The sequence below is a fragment of the Podarcis bocagei genome (assembly GCF_964188305.1).
Source record: "Podarcis bocagei genome assembly, chromosome: 2".
Classification (NCBI taxonomy): Eukaryota; Metazoa; Chordata; class Lepidosauria; order Squamata; family Lacertidae; genus Podarcis; species Podarcis bocagei.
Window position 1 is genome coordinate 82,611,438 of NC_138126.1, and position 17,770 is coordinate 82,629,207.

Sequence of the window (17,770 nt, forward strand, 5' to 3'; positions counted from 1 at the left end):
CATTAATGCATATAACTTTTATTAGTTCACTTAATTCACCTAATTCACATTGTATTTTAGTTATTGTTGCTGTTGTTGCTGTTGTGACCATCATGGTCATATCAACCACAGAACACACCCCCACCCACCCCCACCCCTAATTCGCATTGGAGGCATCCAACTATACTTTATTTTAGGTGGGAGAAAACAGGAAATGGGGGACTTACACTATGACACTTTTTGTCCTCCTTTGTTATGGTTGAACTGAATAAGAATCTTTGTTCAAATGTATCCTGTTTAAATATAAATGTTAGCACTATTTTCCTGGTATTTCAAAAGAAAAATGCAATTATTCATTGTTATCTGCTTATTGTAAACCTATCTTCAGATCACCTAGTGAAAGATAAAATATGTATATATATATTCATGTGCCCTGTGCAAATGGGTATGATTCTGCCCTTATCTCCCAGAGTCCCAATTTGTGCAGTATTTGTATAAATTTAGCTATGTTAGTTGTTTATGCAGTGTAGAAACAAGGCATGGAGGAGCAAGATTGAGCCCACTAGCCTTGTTCCCAACATCCAGGCATTGATCCATCCTTGTGAACAGGCTTGAGCAATGCATGGAAGGTGCATGCATGATTTCGCTCCCTCTCTGTGCATTAATTTCTACATGACAATATACCCACATAATTTTAAGCTTTTGAATCCTCTTTCTATCTGGTGACATGATTTGTCTTTTTTCACAAGTTTAGATTAATAGCAGCACCATAGTCTGTTCTCCTTTGATGAAATGCCTTGGGGTCAACCAGAAGCACAATATTTTCTTGACAGTTTCTTCTACCACCATCTGCCAGTTCAATCCTTCTAATTTTATTTTAATCATCCTTTGCACTAACAGTTCTTGTGGTGCCTCAGTGATTTATTCTCCAGAAGGAAGGCAGCTAAAGACCGATAGTAACACCCTCTGTCTTATTTCTGTTTGATATGGTAAACCTGTGTATAAGTTGCACTGTTGCAGGCTAGGTCTCATATGAATGTATGGTTTTCCATACAAAAGAAAATACTTTCACATTCTATTGGATAGGAAACCTAGCTGTGGTCCACCTTCCTGACACCTCATTTTCTGTATGGAAGGTTTTATATGTGTGTGTGGAGGAGCATTCAACTATGTGAGCCCCCTAGTCTGAAGTCTGACACAGCTCAGACCAAGGTTTACCATCTCAGGCCTCAGAATCTAAACTAGATGTGATCTCCAACTAAGAGGGTAGACCCACTGAAATAATGGACTTAGAGGAGAAGGAAAGGGGGATCATTCTACCTGGCAAGCTGAAAAGTTTGCTCTGACAGAAGTTGCCATAACGCAACATTGAATACCTTGCATAAGTGTTTATAAATGAGTCTGAAAACGATAATATTTATGTAGGCAAGAATCAGCAGGCTGACATCCAGATCACATAATGAAACCATTTCTCCTTGATTTCAATCAAACACAAAACCGGTCAAACTGGCTCCTGTTTAGATACCTTCACCCAACTTCTTGGCATTGAAATAAGATTAATGACTATGTCATATCTCTTAACAGTACTTGAATTTCTCACAGTGCTCTAAGCAGTGGCGTAGCGTGGGGGGTGCCAGGGGTGCCGGCCGCACCGGGCGCAACATTTGGGGGGGGGCGAGTCCAGAGGGAAGGGACAAGTTCCTTCCTCCGCCGGGCTCCCCGCCGCCACCACCACCAGCCTTGCGCCCTAGCGCGCGCGCGCCCCCCGCCGCCGCTGCGGCTGCGCTCCACTCACTGCTCGCAGGAGGAGCAGCCGCTGCAGCAGCGCCGGCGCCGCCACCGACGCCTGGCCGGGCACGGGCAGCCTCCGCACCCCGCCGCCGCCGCCATCCCCTCGGCCCAGCCACAGGCGACGGCTGCTTCTGCCGACTGGGAGGGAGGAGAGCTCCGAGGGGCCTCGCCGCGCCCTGCGCTCCCCAAAACCCTCCAAGAGGAAGCCAACGGGCGGGCGAGGGTCTCCCGGCAGAAGGGGGCGCCGCTGGCTCCGGCTCTCAGCGCAAGGGGGGGGCCAGGACGGAGCACGGCTGGAAGCCCCCGGACCCGGCCGGGAGGAGGAGAGGCGCTCGCCAAGCCCGGATCTGGAGCTCTACCTACAGCCCAAGGAGAGGAGGGGGCGGGGAGGTGCCCGAGGGGAGGGGGCTTCGGCTGCCTCGGCCCGCGGGGGCTCCGCAAATAATAAATTTAATAAATTCCTGCTGAGCCTTGGGGGGGGTCCTTGGCTCCTTCGCTCGCCCCCAGCCCCAGTGGCGTAGCGTGGGGGGGGTGCAGGGGGGCCGGGCGCAACATCTGGGGGCGCTCGCTCGCACACGAGTGCTAAAATCCATGGGTTAGGGGGCGCAAATTACTTGCCTTGCCCCGGATGCTGACAACCCACGCTACGCCACTGGCTCTAAGCAAGCAATTAACTGATAAAACACTGTTTTGGGGTGAAGAAATAACTTAATGTTACCCTGTAATTCAGACATTGCAGGAAGTGGATTTTAAATGAATGGGAAAGGCCCTTGCAATCCAGGCAGTACTCTCCTTTATTTGTTTAGTAAGTGGAATTTGTTTTGCACAAGTGAGTATAAACAATGCTGTGCTTAATAAAACAACAACCCCAAACCCTACAATTTATATCATTGTTTTATTTTAGTATTTCCTTCTCTCTTTGGCTGTTGCTATTATGCCTGTGATTCTTCCTCTTACTGTGGATGTTTCCCTTCTCTTTTGAAATACTTCCTTGATGCCTTGCCATCCTTCTAAATAGTTCATTGATGCCTTGTAGATCTTTAAAATTTTGTTCTCCATTGTCAACAGTGTAAATCTTTTATTGATCTCTTTTCCTCTCTCGCTATGGGGGAGGGGGTGGTCAGGATTTCATGCAGAACTCACTTTTTGTTTTCTCCAAACTTTAAAATGGATGGCACAAGAGGACATAGCTATGTTAACTTGATTTCCACTTAGACTGAGTTTTCTGAACTTGTCATTGTGGTTGATCCTGTCTAGAAAAATAGATATCAGCTGGGAAAAGATATTGTACGCTTTACAATGTGTTAGATAACATAAATGTCCGCCATTGGGTAGTATACTGATCAAACTCAGCCAGGGAAATTAAATTATGTGACGCTATGCCTGTGATTCCATGCAGTTTGAGAGTCTGTGGTGGTTTGAGGCAGTTTTTGCCAATTATCAAAATATCAGATCTTCATAAAGCATTGATGCTCTCTACTGACTAGTTCAAGTCAGGCCTCCCTTTAAGGGTTTTGGAAAATATTTTGAATCAACCTTATTTCAGCAAGTTACCTTTGAAACATAAAGGTAAAGGTACCCCTGACTGTTAGGTCCAGTCGTGGACGACTCTGGGGTTGTGGCGATCATCTCACTTTACTGGCCGAGGGAGCCAGCGTACAGCTCGTCCGGGTCATGTGGGCAGCATGACTAAGCCGCTTCTGGTGAACCAGAGCAGCACACAAAACGCTGTTTACCTTCCTGCTGGAGGGGTACCAATTTATCTACTTGCACTTTGACGTGCTTTCGAACTGCTAGGTGGGCAGGAGCAGGGACTGAGCAATGGGAGCTCACTCTGTCGCAGGGATTCGAACTGCTGACCTTCTGATCAGCAAGCCCAAGAGGCTCTGTGGTTTAGACCACAGTGCCACCCACATTGAAACATAATTGAATCCAATTCCCTTTCTCCTGTTTTAACGATCTGGCAAACTCACTGCTGTAGTTTATCCTCTGATGCTCCTTCTAAGAACACAAGAATCCTGCTGGGTCAGACCAATGGCTTATCCGTCCAGCATTCTGTTTTCCCCAGCATCCAACCAGATGCCTCCAAGAAGCCCACAAGCAGAATATGAGGGCAATAGACCCTCCTGCTGTTGTTCCCCAGTGAGTGGTATTCCAAGGTGTCCTGCTTCACAGTGATGATCAACATGAAGTATGAAAATTTGTTTCACAAATGAATATTGCTAGTGTGCTCCATTTTCTCAAATTGGAACATCAGATCACTGCAGTCTTTGATTCTGGCTGCTTTTAAATCTCTTACGGAGAACAAACCTGTAGTCACAAGACCAGTTTTTAAAAGGACCGCCCCCTCCTTTTTATCATTTTAGCAAAACTGGCACCATCACACTTCCACCCCCCTCAACTTGTGTGTTTGGCAAGTACCTAACCTTCCCCAGCTGTGCAGCAGCCATCTGCAGAGCTATCACGAACAATAAGTGGAAGAATTCTTTGAATTTCCAAAAAGGAAAATTACCGTACCTTGTGCCCTTTAGCTCTGAGTAATTCACATCTGATGTGATCTAAATCGACATTGTTTTCTTCTTCCTTTTCAGTGAGCTGTTGTAATGCAGATTAAGTTATCAATGATACCAGTTCCTCCGCTACTGAGTACAGATGACATCAGTGTTATGATAACTAGAAATATACACTACAAAATCAAAACTAGAAACTCCAGAAAATTGGGCTGAGGGTGTAATTGGTTTCAATACCTTCCTTTTTCTCCAGGCTAGACATTGAGTAATATTTCACTGTTATTGGGTATTTGTTTTACAATAAGATCACAAGGATTGCCCTGCTAGTTAAAACCAGTGGGTTGTTTTTTTTTTTTTGCCAGTGTTTAGATATTTGAGACTGTGGGGGAGACCCTGTTCAGATGAAATGCTAAGCTAAACCATGACTTTTGGGGAGCATCCATGTATGTGCCAAGAGGATCATGACCACATTTTTATTTTATTTTATTTATTAGAATTTATATACAGCCCTATACCCAGAGGTCTCAGAGAGGTGCTGCTCCTCTGGTCCTGCTGCCACCATATTATTGTAGTTAATCCTGCACCATAGCTGAAAGGCATAAGGATGGTGATAGAACATAATTCTGGTTTATTTTCCTAGTTTGTTAGCTGACATATGATACAAAACAGGATCTTCACACTGAAGTTGGTGTGTAATGGGAGAGGAGTGAAGAGTGAGGAGTACCTGGCCCTGCCTGATTCTCATTGTCAGCTTCATAAACCATGCATTATGAAGCCAGGAATGATTTATGAACCTGCCCATTACGTTCCTTTCCCCAAGTGCTGAAAACCTCTCCCCAAGCTTCCTTCCAGTTTCTAAGAAATTGAATAGATATACTTCCCGTATACTTTGCAATTATTTTCTGCATTAATATGAAAAAATGAATGCCTTCTTTGCCTAAGTAAAAAAAAGGTAAAAGTAAAAGTGTGGATCACATATTTTTTTCATTTGTTGTGGTTTGTGCAGAGACATAAGAAATCCAGTAACAGGTTGAAGTTTTGAAGGAGTGATTCTGAATTTGTAGTTACAGTCAAACCTTGGTTCCTGAACGGCTCCGTTTTGGAACGTTTTGGCTCCCGAACGCCAAAAACCCGGAAGTAATGTTCCGGTTTTCTAACGTTTTTCAGAATTTGAATGTCCGATGCGGCTACCGCTTGAGTGCAGGAAGCTCCTTCAACCAATCGGAAGCCGCGCCTCGGTTGTCAAACATTTTGGGAGCCAAACGGGCTTCTGGAACGGATTACGTTCGACAACCGAGGTTTGACTGTATTGTAAAATGTGTCCAGTTTAGTTATAAACAGGACTGGAATGACTAGCTGTTCTGGTCACATTGCTAAGATAACACTGGAGGAAAAAATGGTTGAGCTAATTGTAGCCACTGCATTATGCCCAAGTTAAGTTAATGTATTTGCCAAAAACAGACCCACTTGTTTCATTAGCTGACCAAGAGGCAGTGACCCGAAACTAAGCTTTTCGGCGAGTGTCAAAAAGTTGGACTGGAACCACTAATGCTTGTCAGCAGCTCTGACTGAAGCAGACAACTTGCCACAAGGTTGCAGCCTGATCAGCCACTAGTGTATTACTTGCTGAAGCTGTAATTACCTCTCGCTGAAGTTGTACCATGCTCAGTAGACAGATCTGCCTAATTAAGTACACTTTTTTTTCCAGAAGGGAACCCTTCCTCATTATTTTCATTGCTGAAGTTTTGACACTGGCTTACCTGTAGGATGTTTGGAGCTGAAGCCTCTAATAGAGAAAATGTTTGTTCTGTTTTCTTTGCAATAATAATGGATGTTGAAATGCACAAAGAGATTTTGTGGTGGTGGCAAAGGCTGGCGGAGTTACAAAGAGGGTGAACCTCAGCTCTGAGGCTGGAGCGGAATGAAAACGACCTTTGGACACTTTCCATCCTATTTGTAGGTGGTTATATGGGGAAGCATTTTCCAAAGGTACCATTTGGCATGTATGTGAAATTATCCAACAGGTTCTTGGGAGCACAGGAGCGGCATTATAGCCGTGGTGAAGAATATTCAGACAATATTTGGCTACATTGCTCTTTTGTGGTGATGGGAGAACGTTCTTAAATTCTGAATTTTTTGGCTTGGCTCTAGATGAGTTGGCTAGAACATGAGAGGGGGCGTAGACAAACAAGCCTTGGGATGGGTGGGTGGCCTAGTAAAGGGAGAAGGAGTGGGTATGAGAAAAAAATATTTCAGTACATTTTTTTCTTTATTGCCTGAACAAATATAATAAAAGTGTAACATGAGGGCTTGGCCCAACAATAGTGGAATCTTGGTTAATATAATCAAGGGGGGAAATGTGTTGGCAACTTTTATTGGGAGTTCCACATTATAAAATCTGTACCAAGGATTTATTTATTTTTAAATCATAATGTATTTTATTTGACAATGGCTTAACCTTGTTAACTTTTCTTTAGCAAGAGCCTTGTACTATAAGAATTATTTAATGGGCAGAAAATTCATCTGCTAACCCATCATGTAGATATAGGGATGTAGAGGGAGACTTCCGGGTTGGCGCCATCGCCGAATGGTGGACTCCCTCCGAGCTACGGAGGGAGTCTGCTCGGTAGGGGTTGGGTCCTACCGCGCCGGCAACGCGGGGACCCTCAAAAACCATGGGCGTGGATGCCCATGGACCTGGTGACTCGGCGGGCACCGTTAGCGCCCCCGACCCGCGAAGGAGCCTTTTTAAAGGCTGCGGAGTGGGGGACGGGGGGCGGCGCGGTGCTATGAGTCCTCTGCTTTCCCTGCCGAGCGAAGCCGCATGCCATTCGACGGAGAGCGCTGACTTCTTCTATTGAAAATTTGGACTAAAAACAACAACCCGTGAGTAATTTGGAAATCGGACTTAAAAGAAAAAAAAATATTTCGGATTCGGTACGAGCGGGGGAGGTGCAAAAAGGAAGTCCGTCTCCCCCCTATTGTAGACAATTTAAAACAAGGATTTGGCAACTAAGGTCGAGAAAAGAGTTTGCTTCTGTTTATTGATAATTAATTCCACGATGGGAAATTATAAGTAACTGTGCTGGAGGAGAAGAGTGGATGGTGAGCGTTAAAGTGCAACCCCCCCCCCCGGGAACCGGGGCGATCCGTGAGAGAGCCTGGTGAAGAGAGATAGAGACTTTGACAACTGTCAAAGTAGCTGTCAAAGTTGGAGAATAAAAAGAGGACTTTGTTATGAGGACTTTGTTGGTTAGTTTTGTTACAATTTGGATATAAATTGTCGAAAACAAAGAATAACAATTTGACTTTTGGATTTGATTTGGAAGGTAACAAAGTTACCATAATCCCCCTAGAGGGGTTTTGGGACATTACAAGAACGGCTGTAAGTGGAAAAATACTCTTGGAATCGAACAGGACTTTTTATCTCCTGGGAAAGCTGCAAAAATGAAACATTATTTTGTCTACAGAGGTTTCTACACTAAAGGAGACAATAGAATTATCTATTGAAGAATGGAAGGGACTTGACGCAAGTTTTTGTTCCTGAACAAATAATAACCCCTGTAGAGGAACCAAGTTTTTGAATTAGAATGTTTTTGCAGCGGAACAGGAAAAGAAACCTGAGAAAAGTGAGGAAAGAGAACAAAGGACTGATGACGATTTGGAAGAGAACAAAGGAGGAGCCATATTATTGTGAAAGACCAAGGAAGACCAAAGGCCTGTCAGGCAGGATATTACCAAGAAAACCGGCAAAGTGGAGCTGAGAAAGATTCGGTCGTGGACGTGAGATCTCCAGGCTGATAGCAGATAGACCGATGGACATGGGGAATCGAAACCGGGGAAGGGGGGGGAGATTTGGAATCCAAAGGGTCTAAAACTATATTTTGAATCTTTTTAAAAAAAAATTATCTTGTTTTGATGTGTTTATTAAAAAAGGGAATTTGTGGAAGGGAATTGGGGTGGACCTTGGGGGAAAGAACTTTTTTTTTAATGATGAAGGATGGTGGAATTCAAAGGGAAAGTGAGTATATAAGATGAACTAAATTGAATATTGGGTTAAACATAATAAGTTTTAAATTTGGGGTAAGAACTTGTGGAACTAAATTAATGGAAGGGGAATACAACAGGGAGAGGGATGGGGGAGTCCTGGAAAGATGTTAATGAAAGTAAGGTTTTAAATGTAAATGTTTTTTTTCTTTTTCTTTTCTTTTTTCTTTTTTGAGTTTTGGAAATTTCAATAAATATGATTTTAAAAAAAATAGATATAGGGATGTATAAAGTGGCAACTGTTCGTCTTCTGTTACCCGTTAAAGCAGTGGCTTTTGGGGCTCTCAAATTTCTGCAGTGCCCTGTGCAATGTTAAAATTTGGCACACACCCCTCTCTCGTGCTCAGTTCTACAGAATTGTTGTGGCGCCCCCTGCAATGCAGTGCCTAATGCAGCCAAAACCGGTCATGCGACCCTAAAACCAGCCATTGTGTTAAAGACTCAAAGAGATCCTGATAGAAAAATTAAGGTAACCCATTCCCTGATTTGCCCATTCTTTGTGGACTGTTTCACTTAGGCCCTGCTGAGCACTTATGTCAGGGAACGTGATCCTGCTACCTTTGAGCAGGTCTGCCAGCCTTCTTATACAACTGATAGCAGTGGTGGCAAAATCTGTAATGGCACCTCTTCTGCCTCTTGCATGTTACCATTGCAAGCAGGTCAGAACACTCAGTGAATCCTTCCTGTTTTAGGAGCACCCTGGCCTGCTTGCAGTGGAGAGATTAGTAGGATTCTTGGGGGTACACTCCTTTCCATCATAGCACTGGGTGGAGAGGAATCTCACTCAGTGCTGAGCTGGGCTGTGTGTGAAATAGATGTCTCTGCTCCCTCTGATTGGCAGAAAAAAGTGTGTGTCTGCATGCATCCCCCCCTCTCTCTCATTCTCTCTCTCTCTCTCTCTCTCTCTCTCTCTCTCTCTCTCTCTGTGTGTGTGTGTGTGTGTGTGTGTGTGTGTGACTGACTGACTGACTGCTGGGTCCATCTTCGTTTTGGCCAATCCCTCTGCTGATAGATATCAGCCATTAAATGCAAATGTATGTTAGGCAGCATAGATACAAGACGTATTGTGTGTTAGTGAAAATAGTTACCAAATTAACTAAACTGTTATCCAATTATCAGAGAATTAATAAAATTACACTTCTGAATTACTACTTTAAGGGGTTAGTAGCTACAATTACTTGGTTGTTCACTCTAAATTCCCCTTTATATTCTGTGAATGGAAAAGTTGTGCATTTTCCATCATTCTTGTATAAAATAAATCCTTGTGTGCAGATCAGAATTATTTGACTACCCCAATATAGATTGAAAACATACACACTTTCAGTTCCCATGAGGTCCTAACAGGGATGGTTATTGAATTTGGGTCTCTGGGGTCCAAAGTCTGTATTCTCAGGCACACTACACTAGCCCTTTGCAGTGTGGTAGGCTTTTGTTCTGCATTTAAACTCCCAGGCTATTAATCTAAGCTATCGTATGGACCTTAACTGCCTTTCTGTCTGGAAAATTATCCTGTTACACTGCAGTGTTGCATAGGTTGCTTGCCAGTATGACTCAGGCTGCGTGTTGAAGAGACAAAAAAAAAAAAGAAAGAAAAAAGAAAGAAAGAAATATGTTACGTAATTATGTCCTATAGATGAAGTCATAGAAATATTGGAGTATGTTGTAAAGTTAGTTTATCTTCAGTCCACTTTAAATGAAATGGACTTTACATTAATGGAACATTGCGAGCAAATATAATAGGTTATATCGAGTGAAGTTTTCCTGTAAGTTCAAGAACTTCAGGAGTTTCTCTCCCTCTCCTCTCCCCATGCCCTCCAAATCTGCTGCTGAGGGCTGGGAAAACTCCTAGTACTGATTGGAGTGGGCATACAAAGAGTGGGAGAACTCCTTGCACTGATGGGATGATTTCGTTGTATACAACCCATTGATTCTCAGAATGTTAGCTAGCGCTGCTGTTGTGAAAGCCTGCTCATAATCTGCTTATGAACGGCTCACTGAGCAATTTGGGATCTATGCACATTTTGAGAAGAAGGAGGAAGCGGAGAAGCAAGAGTCATTAAAGACATCTCAAGGATTATTTTTTATTAGCATTATGAAATCTAATTCAGATATAGCATTTATCAGTCATATTTATAGCTGGCCCTTCATCCGCAATAAATCCTAGAGTGCAGATACACATATGCATTTTCTTCAACGTATAAAGCAAAAGTCATCATTTTCTAACCGTTTCAAACCTTTCCTATTAAATTCAGTGTTGATTAATAATTTAGCAACACCTACCCTGCCTTTATGGATTAATATCTCCTAGTTTCCTCCTAGTGAAGGAGATCTGGCATTTGATATAGTTCTGGTGCAAGGTAGCAGACCTTGAATAGGGTTTCCATCTCCTTTCACAGGATCAGGTGGCATTCTGTGTTGCATTTCTCCCTCTTCTTCCTTGTCAAGGTGACTTTATTCCTGCAGCATGCGCCGTCTCTTGCTCTCTTCCTCTCCTGCTTACCCAAGCAAGCAATATTAGATCGCCTAGAAGTAGCGAGCACAGTTTGAATTAAGTTTCTCCTTGACTGTGAGAGACCAGAAGGCTATCAACTCCAGCCCCTTGCCTCAAGAATTTCTGCTCACTAACTCTCTGGACAGAATGTTTTGTAGTATCTCAGGCTCCAATGTGCCACAAAGCAGAAAGCAGCTGAACTGCAAAGAATGTGCCTGCAAGGCAAGTTGTCCAGACAATCCAATTTAAGAGTACTTTCCCACATAAAGACTTAAAGTGGTGCTTGCTTCAGATGGATTGTGATATAAATGTGAAATGTGTATTGACCAGGCTACCCACGTGAAGCCTAAATTCCTCTCTTCTGCTTTCTTTTCTGCATTCATGTTAGCAATGGATGCATATTAGCAGAGGGTGGGGGAGCTTGAAGACTGTAGTTAGTCAGGCATGGTAGGGCTCTTAAGTATACAACATCACAGAGAAACTCTATGAAATGAAGTTCCTTCCTGGTTTTCAGGTATGACAAGCAAACTCTGAGCAAATTCTACCCATTAAATCTTATTTTTTGAAACCATTTTTGCGCTGCAACTGCTGCCACCTTAGCTATGTTGTCTCCAACTTCGTCTCAAATTATTCATCATGTTTGAATCCCTGACTTTCTGACTTTCTCTAGAGAGCTCAGGTTGACTCCCTTGGGGTTAGCTCATTTTATCCCTGTAACTAAAGTGTGAGGCTGCCCACGGCCATTTACGTAAGTGAACTTTGTGTGTTAGAGACTTGAAACACAGCTCCAAGTCCAGCATTCTGCCTGCAGCAGTACATTGGCTCAGTATTTATATTGGTTTCTGATGCTGCTGAAGAGAGGAGAAAAAGCCAGGAGCATAAATAGAGGGGAAATGACTATTTTCATTTCTTGGGCCTTGAACATGACCCCCACAATCCATATTGTAACTGTCTGTCTAATCCCCATGCTTCAACTTTTTCCTTTGCCAAGCCAAAGTGGTTGCTGTGTGTGTACACTACAGAAATAAATTGTGGTGGCATATGAGTCTTCTGAATGTAGCTTCCAACTCATATGTCTAGTTCCTTTCCCAAAAGTTGTAGCTTTGGGACAACAAAAATTGTATTATCAATAAAAAGCAAGCTGGATTGAGAAAGATTCAGAATTTGATAGATCCATTTTATATGCTAGATGGTTTAATATATAAATACAGTGGTACCTCTGTTTACGAACTTAATCCGTTCCGGAAGTCCGTTTTTAAACTGAAACCGTTCTTAAACCGAGGCGCGCTTTCCCTAATGAGGTCTCCTGCCACCGGTGCCCTTTTACCATTCAGATTCTGTTCTTAGACTGAGGTAAAGTTTCCAAACACTACTTACGGTGTTGCAGAGTTCATAAACTGAATAGTTCGTAAACAGGGCTGTTCTTAAACTGAGGTACCACTGTATATCAATGCTCCCCAATGTTTTCCACCCACAGCCCATAGTACTTCTATTGCACCCACCCTAAAATGGTAAAATTTGTCCTTGCAGGACATGGCAGTTGCCATTCTGAAATTTGGCTGTGCCTGCAAGTTGCCACTGAGTCTGGCAGAAAATTGGAGCCTTAAAAAAAATAAAAATCAAATTTAACCTTCCATGAAAATCCCTGGATGTATCTGCCTACAATTTGGCAGACTTAATCCACTGTGGAGGAGCTGCCCTGCCTGCAAATTTCACCCACTTTTGCAAAAAGGGGGTGTTGGTTAGATTGATCAGTTTTTAGATTCCCCATTATAGTGAATGGGAAGAAAACAGAGCTTTGTTTTTCAACAGATATAATTTAACACTAAATAGTGGGTCAAATTGGAAAGACACAGAGTGGCTCTGGAACAGATCAGGCTGCTTCCCAAAGTTACAGATGCAAGTCTAATATTGTGGCCAGTGTACACCCTGTCACATACATAGATTGGTCCTGAGCTGTTGAATTGTAATCTACAGTATTCCCATTGTTGAAGGCAAGGGTCAGTAAATGAGTTAAGGCTGCTGTGGGCTGGAAAATGGAATTTGACATATGGATTCAAAATAACCAAGTCAGTCTCAAGTAGCCAGTCTTCTATTTTCAAGAAGTACCCCATATTTTTTTCTTTATAGCTCAACTGAGGGATTTGGCGTGGCAGAGAAGATTGCACTGCTCACCTTTATTTCTGCTGTTATTCTTATGGCTATCCTGGGAAATCTTCTGGTGATGGTGGCTGTATGCAGAGACAGGCAACTCAGGTGAGTCCATCCATATGTTACTATCAATCTCTTTGGCAGAATGAGCTTTTCAAGGGTGGAATATTTGATCTCCAGGGCAAAGAGACAAATGTGAAAATAGCTGTGAACATAAACAATGTGGTAAAAGAACATTCTCACTGGTTTTCCCCCAGACAAGCTTATTAGTGTAATGTCAAACTTTGATTGCCTGTAGTGTCAAAGTTAGAATTTATATTGCAGATGATTAATCATTTTATTATCTAGTGCCTGCATTTCTAGAATTTGCATCATCAAAACACATAAATCACCAAATAATTCCAAAGTGACTAACACTTCACTTTTAGGGCAGAAGCTACATGCAACAAGAGACAAGGGAACACTGCCAAAAATAGCAATTTCTTGCCAGGTTTTCTTTCTCCTTGATATGCACTAAAAAACTACATCATGTCCTGGTTGTAATGACATTGTGGATTTCCCAGCTCCAATGAGCAGAGCAGATGATGGAGAACAGACATGGGTAACAGACTGTGCAATTATGCCAGGAATGAATATTAGACATGGAATGGATTCAGGACTTCTGCCCTGAAAGGACAGTGCTTTGGGTTTATTTGACAAAGAAAAGTATGATTAATTGGGAAAAAATTAAATGCTACATTTAAGCAGTGTATCCATTCACATTTCACAATCAATTTCCACATCTCTAAATGTATAGCAATTGCCAGATTGCCAAAAAAATTGCCAAAAAAATTAAATGCTACATTTAAGCAGTGTATCCATTCACATTTCACAATCAATTTCCACATCTCTAAATGTATAGCCAGATATGTCACGTTTTTTGTTTTAGGCTTATTTGGCCACATATCAGGAAGTTGTAGATATTAATGGCAATCTGACTGTGTAAATTGTTGAGGAGGCACAACCTGTTATTTAAAGGCCTTTTATGGCGTTAATGAATCAGTACGATACGAGCATAATTGGTCATACAAGCTTATGTGACCTTTGTTTTCTGCCTCTGCATGTGAGCATCATTTTGCCTACAGTGTTGATTTATATCTTGATGTTAACATGTATTATGGTCAGTATACTGTAAGTTTTTTAAATATATACATATATTACTGTAGAAGCTTTAATGAAGTAAGGGCTTCTTTAAAGTAGCTGCTTTTTTCTTATGCTGGCCTATGACTGTCATAAAGATTTGGATTGGATTGGAAGGAGCTGCAGAATTTCTAAGTTCACATCCTTAAACCTAAATGAAAGATGTGTTGTGCATGCATGGGGGGAACTACATTCCCAGCAAGAGCTTTGTTTGTTGTTTTTCTATGCAGTAGTTCCTACTGCGTCAAAAAGACAAGGCACTTTTCTAACTGAGCAGCTGCTTGTCTCTTCAGTGGAAACAGCTCGAAAGAAAACATCAAATCAACTTCTGGCAGCATCCCTGCTAAGGTCCCTCACCACTGAAGCATCACATGTCCAATATGTATGCATGTTAATGGCTTTGAAAGCGAGTTGCTCACCATGAGTGATAGCGAACCAACAAATGCAGGTGGGAATTTTAATTGCTAATGAAAGCCTACTACTTTGTGAATTTGAGATCTATATATGGATAAAGAGGCTGGTGCACACATTCGACTATCTCCTGGACGATCTCCTGTCTGAACAGAAGGGTGTGGCCCATGAGGAATTTACATACTCAACATGGGCACTTGATTTACAGAGTGATAAAATAACAAGGGCTGGATGTTTTAAAATGCAGAAGGCAACACTGTCCTACAAATTGTCATCTTGATGATGTCTTTCTGAATCAATACATTTGTGTTCCTTGCAGGAAAATCAAGACCAATTATTTCATAGTCTCACTTGCCTTTGCTGACTTGCTGGTGTCAGTTCTCGTGATGCCATTTGGAGCCATTGAGCTGGTTCAAGATAACTGGATTTATGGAAGAACGTTCTGTTTAGTCCGCACTTCTCTTGATGTCCTCCTCACAACAGCATCAATTTTCCACCTCTGCTGTATCTCATTAGACAGGTAGGATAAAAAAGGTACATAAAATAAAATGCTGCTGTTTTCAAGTTTATCCGGTTAAATTTCATGTGTTCCTTCAGGAAAACCATTGAATGAAAGGCATGTAAATATATCCTATATACAAGGTTTCATGTGTGCCAGGGCTTATCTCAAATATCTATTTTCAAGTATCTAGAACAGAGCTGGGGAATCTTTCTTTGGCTAATTACTGGGCATCTCCAGTGGAAAGATGTTAAAGGTTGGGTTTTAGATCAGTGTATGAGCAGGACACACCTATTCAATGCCTTTAACTTCAAAAATGCACTTGGATCCCAAAACTTGTATGCACAAAGTTTCAAAAAGTATAGATACTCTTTGCATTATTTGCAAGGACATATGTTTATGTCAGTCAATCCATCTTTATTATTACGATCACAGATCAGCCACTAAGTTACAGGCTTATGTCTCTGCTGAAACATACCCCACCCCACTTTGATCTTCTTGCAGAGGAAGGCATCATTTCCTCTTTGGCTGCTCTCTGCTGAACAGCTGGTGGATGGGAGGAAACCCAGAAAAGCAGATGGAATCTGGCTGTGGGCCATATCTGGCCTGCAGACTGGGGATTCCCCTCTTGAATATATTATGTAAGAATAGATGTGTATATTTCCTTCACCATAGAGTGACTATGTTAGCACTAAATTGTGGTTTATCAATACATACTAAGAGGACTACCTAGGCAGTTATCTTTCCACAAGGGCCAACATTGATGCCAAAATCCAGTGTTGCCTGAGCTCTGCGAGTGTGGCTTTCTTCCGATTGAAGTGCAGAGTGTTTGAGGACCAGGACATTCGCAGGGAAACCAAAACGCTTGTTTACAAAGCTATTATACTGTCAACCTTACTATATGCTTGTGAAACATGGTCCACTTATAAACGCCATCTCCAACTCCTCAAAAGATTCCATCACACTAATATCAGTGTACTGGCAGAAGCAAAGATCACAAGTGTCGAAGCAATGATTCTTCAACATCAACTTCATTGGACTAGTCATGTTGTGCGGATGCCTGATGATCGTCTTCCAAAGCAACTACTCTATTCCAAACTTAAAAATGGAAAGCGTAATGCTGGTGGTCAACAAAAGAGGTTTAAAGATTGTCTCAAGGCAAATCTTAAAAAATGTAGTATAAACACTGACAACTGGGAAACACTGGCCTGCGAGCGCTCCAGTTAGAGAACAGCCTTTACCAAAGGTGTCATAGGCTTTGAAGACCCTTGAACTCAGGACGCAAGGCAGAAACGTGCTAGGAGGAAGGCACACTTGGCAAATCCACACCATGATCAACTCCCGCCCAGAAACCAATGTCCCCACTGTGGAAGGATGTGTGGGTCCAGAATTGACCTCCACAGTCACTTTCAGACTCATTGTTAAAACCATGTTTATGGAAGACAATCTTACTTGGCTACAAGTGATCGCCAAAGAAGACGACGACTAAGAGGACCAATCTGAGCAAAGCATCAGCCTTTAATGCTCCCCTCTTCCTCTTTCTTCTTATGCAGCTGAAAGGATTTGACCGGAGTTTACTTTCACATTTGAAGAATCCAGAATTGTCATTGCATTTGAAGCAGCGATTCTTTAATTTCTTAACAACTTGAAACATATGGTGATACAAAGCTGGCTTATTAGAGTAACCATCGTTTACTTTAAACCAGAATTGATACTTTGAACATCATGACAAGCCGGGATTCTTTAATAGTAAAACTAAATTATTATTCCTCACATAGTGCATAGTTAAAATATGGAAACTCACTCCCACAGGAAGCAATGATGACCACCAGCTTAGATGGCTTTAAAAAGAGAACTAGATAAATTCACGGCGGAGAGGGCTGTCAATCGCCATTAGCCATGATGGCTATGCTCTGCCTCCACAGCTTCTGAAAACCAGTTGCAGGAAATCTGCAGGAGGGATGAGGACTCTTGCTTGCAGGTTTCCCACAAGCAACTGGTTGGTCACTTTGAGAACAGGATGCTGGCCTAGATGGGCCATTGGCCTGATCCAGCAGGTTCTTCCTATGTTCTTAAATTTACTTCCTCCCACCCCCCACTCCACTTTAAGAAATGTTGCTTGTGATCTAACATGGCTGGATTGTAAAAGTTTTCTTTTATAATTATCTGTAACGTCAGTTACAGATGATAAGCAATTTTAACTGGTAATTGAGCACATCTTAGCCACTGAGCTATGTAATTGAAATTCGTGGTTCTTATTTGCTAAGGGTACCAAGACAACTCCTCTGGTGATGTCCTTGCTACTTGTACCCTGGAATGTGTGATCATTTCTGCTTATTCATTCTTCAAAGAAAAGTGTGCATTATGGGGGAAGTCTTTCTGTTTTGGTCTTCATGTTTCTTGTACCAGTCTGGTTTTTTTGTTTTTTAATATAGACTTCAATCATATTTAATGGCTTCGAGTAAAACTATTTGCTCAGCTCACCACCTTCCAAAGTGCTTCCTATCTCCCAGTGAAGTTATCTTTATTCCTAACATTAACTCTTTAGTAATGAAACTGATCTTTTAAAAATATTTTTTATTGAAGTAAGTCAAATCAATAGAATAAAAAGAATAGAAGTACAAATAAAAAAGTGCAGTATAATAAAAAGTTCTAAAATAAATAAATATTAAAATAGATCTAAAATTCACAGCGTAAGATAATAAGAGGCTG

At 42.0% G+C, this 17,770-nt stretch overlaps 1 protein-coding gene across 5 annotated transcripts in view; it reads left to right on the forward strand.

Annotated features, from left to right (window-relative positions):
• The window catches only part of HTR4 (5-hydroxytryptamine receptor 4), a 178,752-nt gene that overhangs the window by 87,129 nt on the left and 73,853 nt on the right, over positions 1–17,770 (forward strand). For all 5 annotated transcript variants that reach the window (XM_081178633.1, XM_081178629.1, XM_081178630.1 and 2 more), the window contains 2 exons: positions 12,949–13,074; positions 14,879–15,079. In XM_081178633.1, the coding sequence (XP_081034759.1) occupies positions 12,949–13,074; positions 14,879–15,079 (327 nt within the window). The remainder of the gene's footprint in view (positions 1–12,948; positions 13,075–14,878; positions 15,080–17,770) is intronic.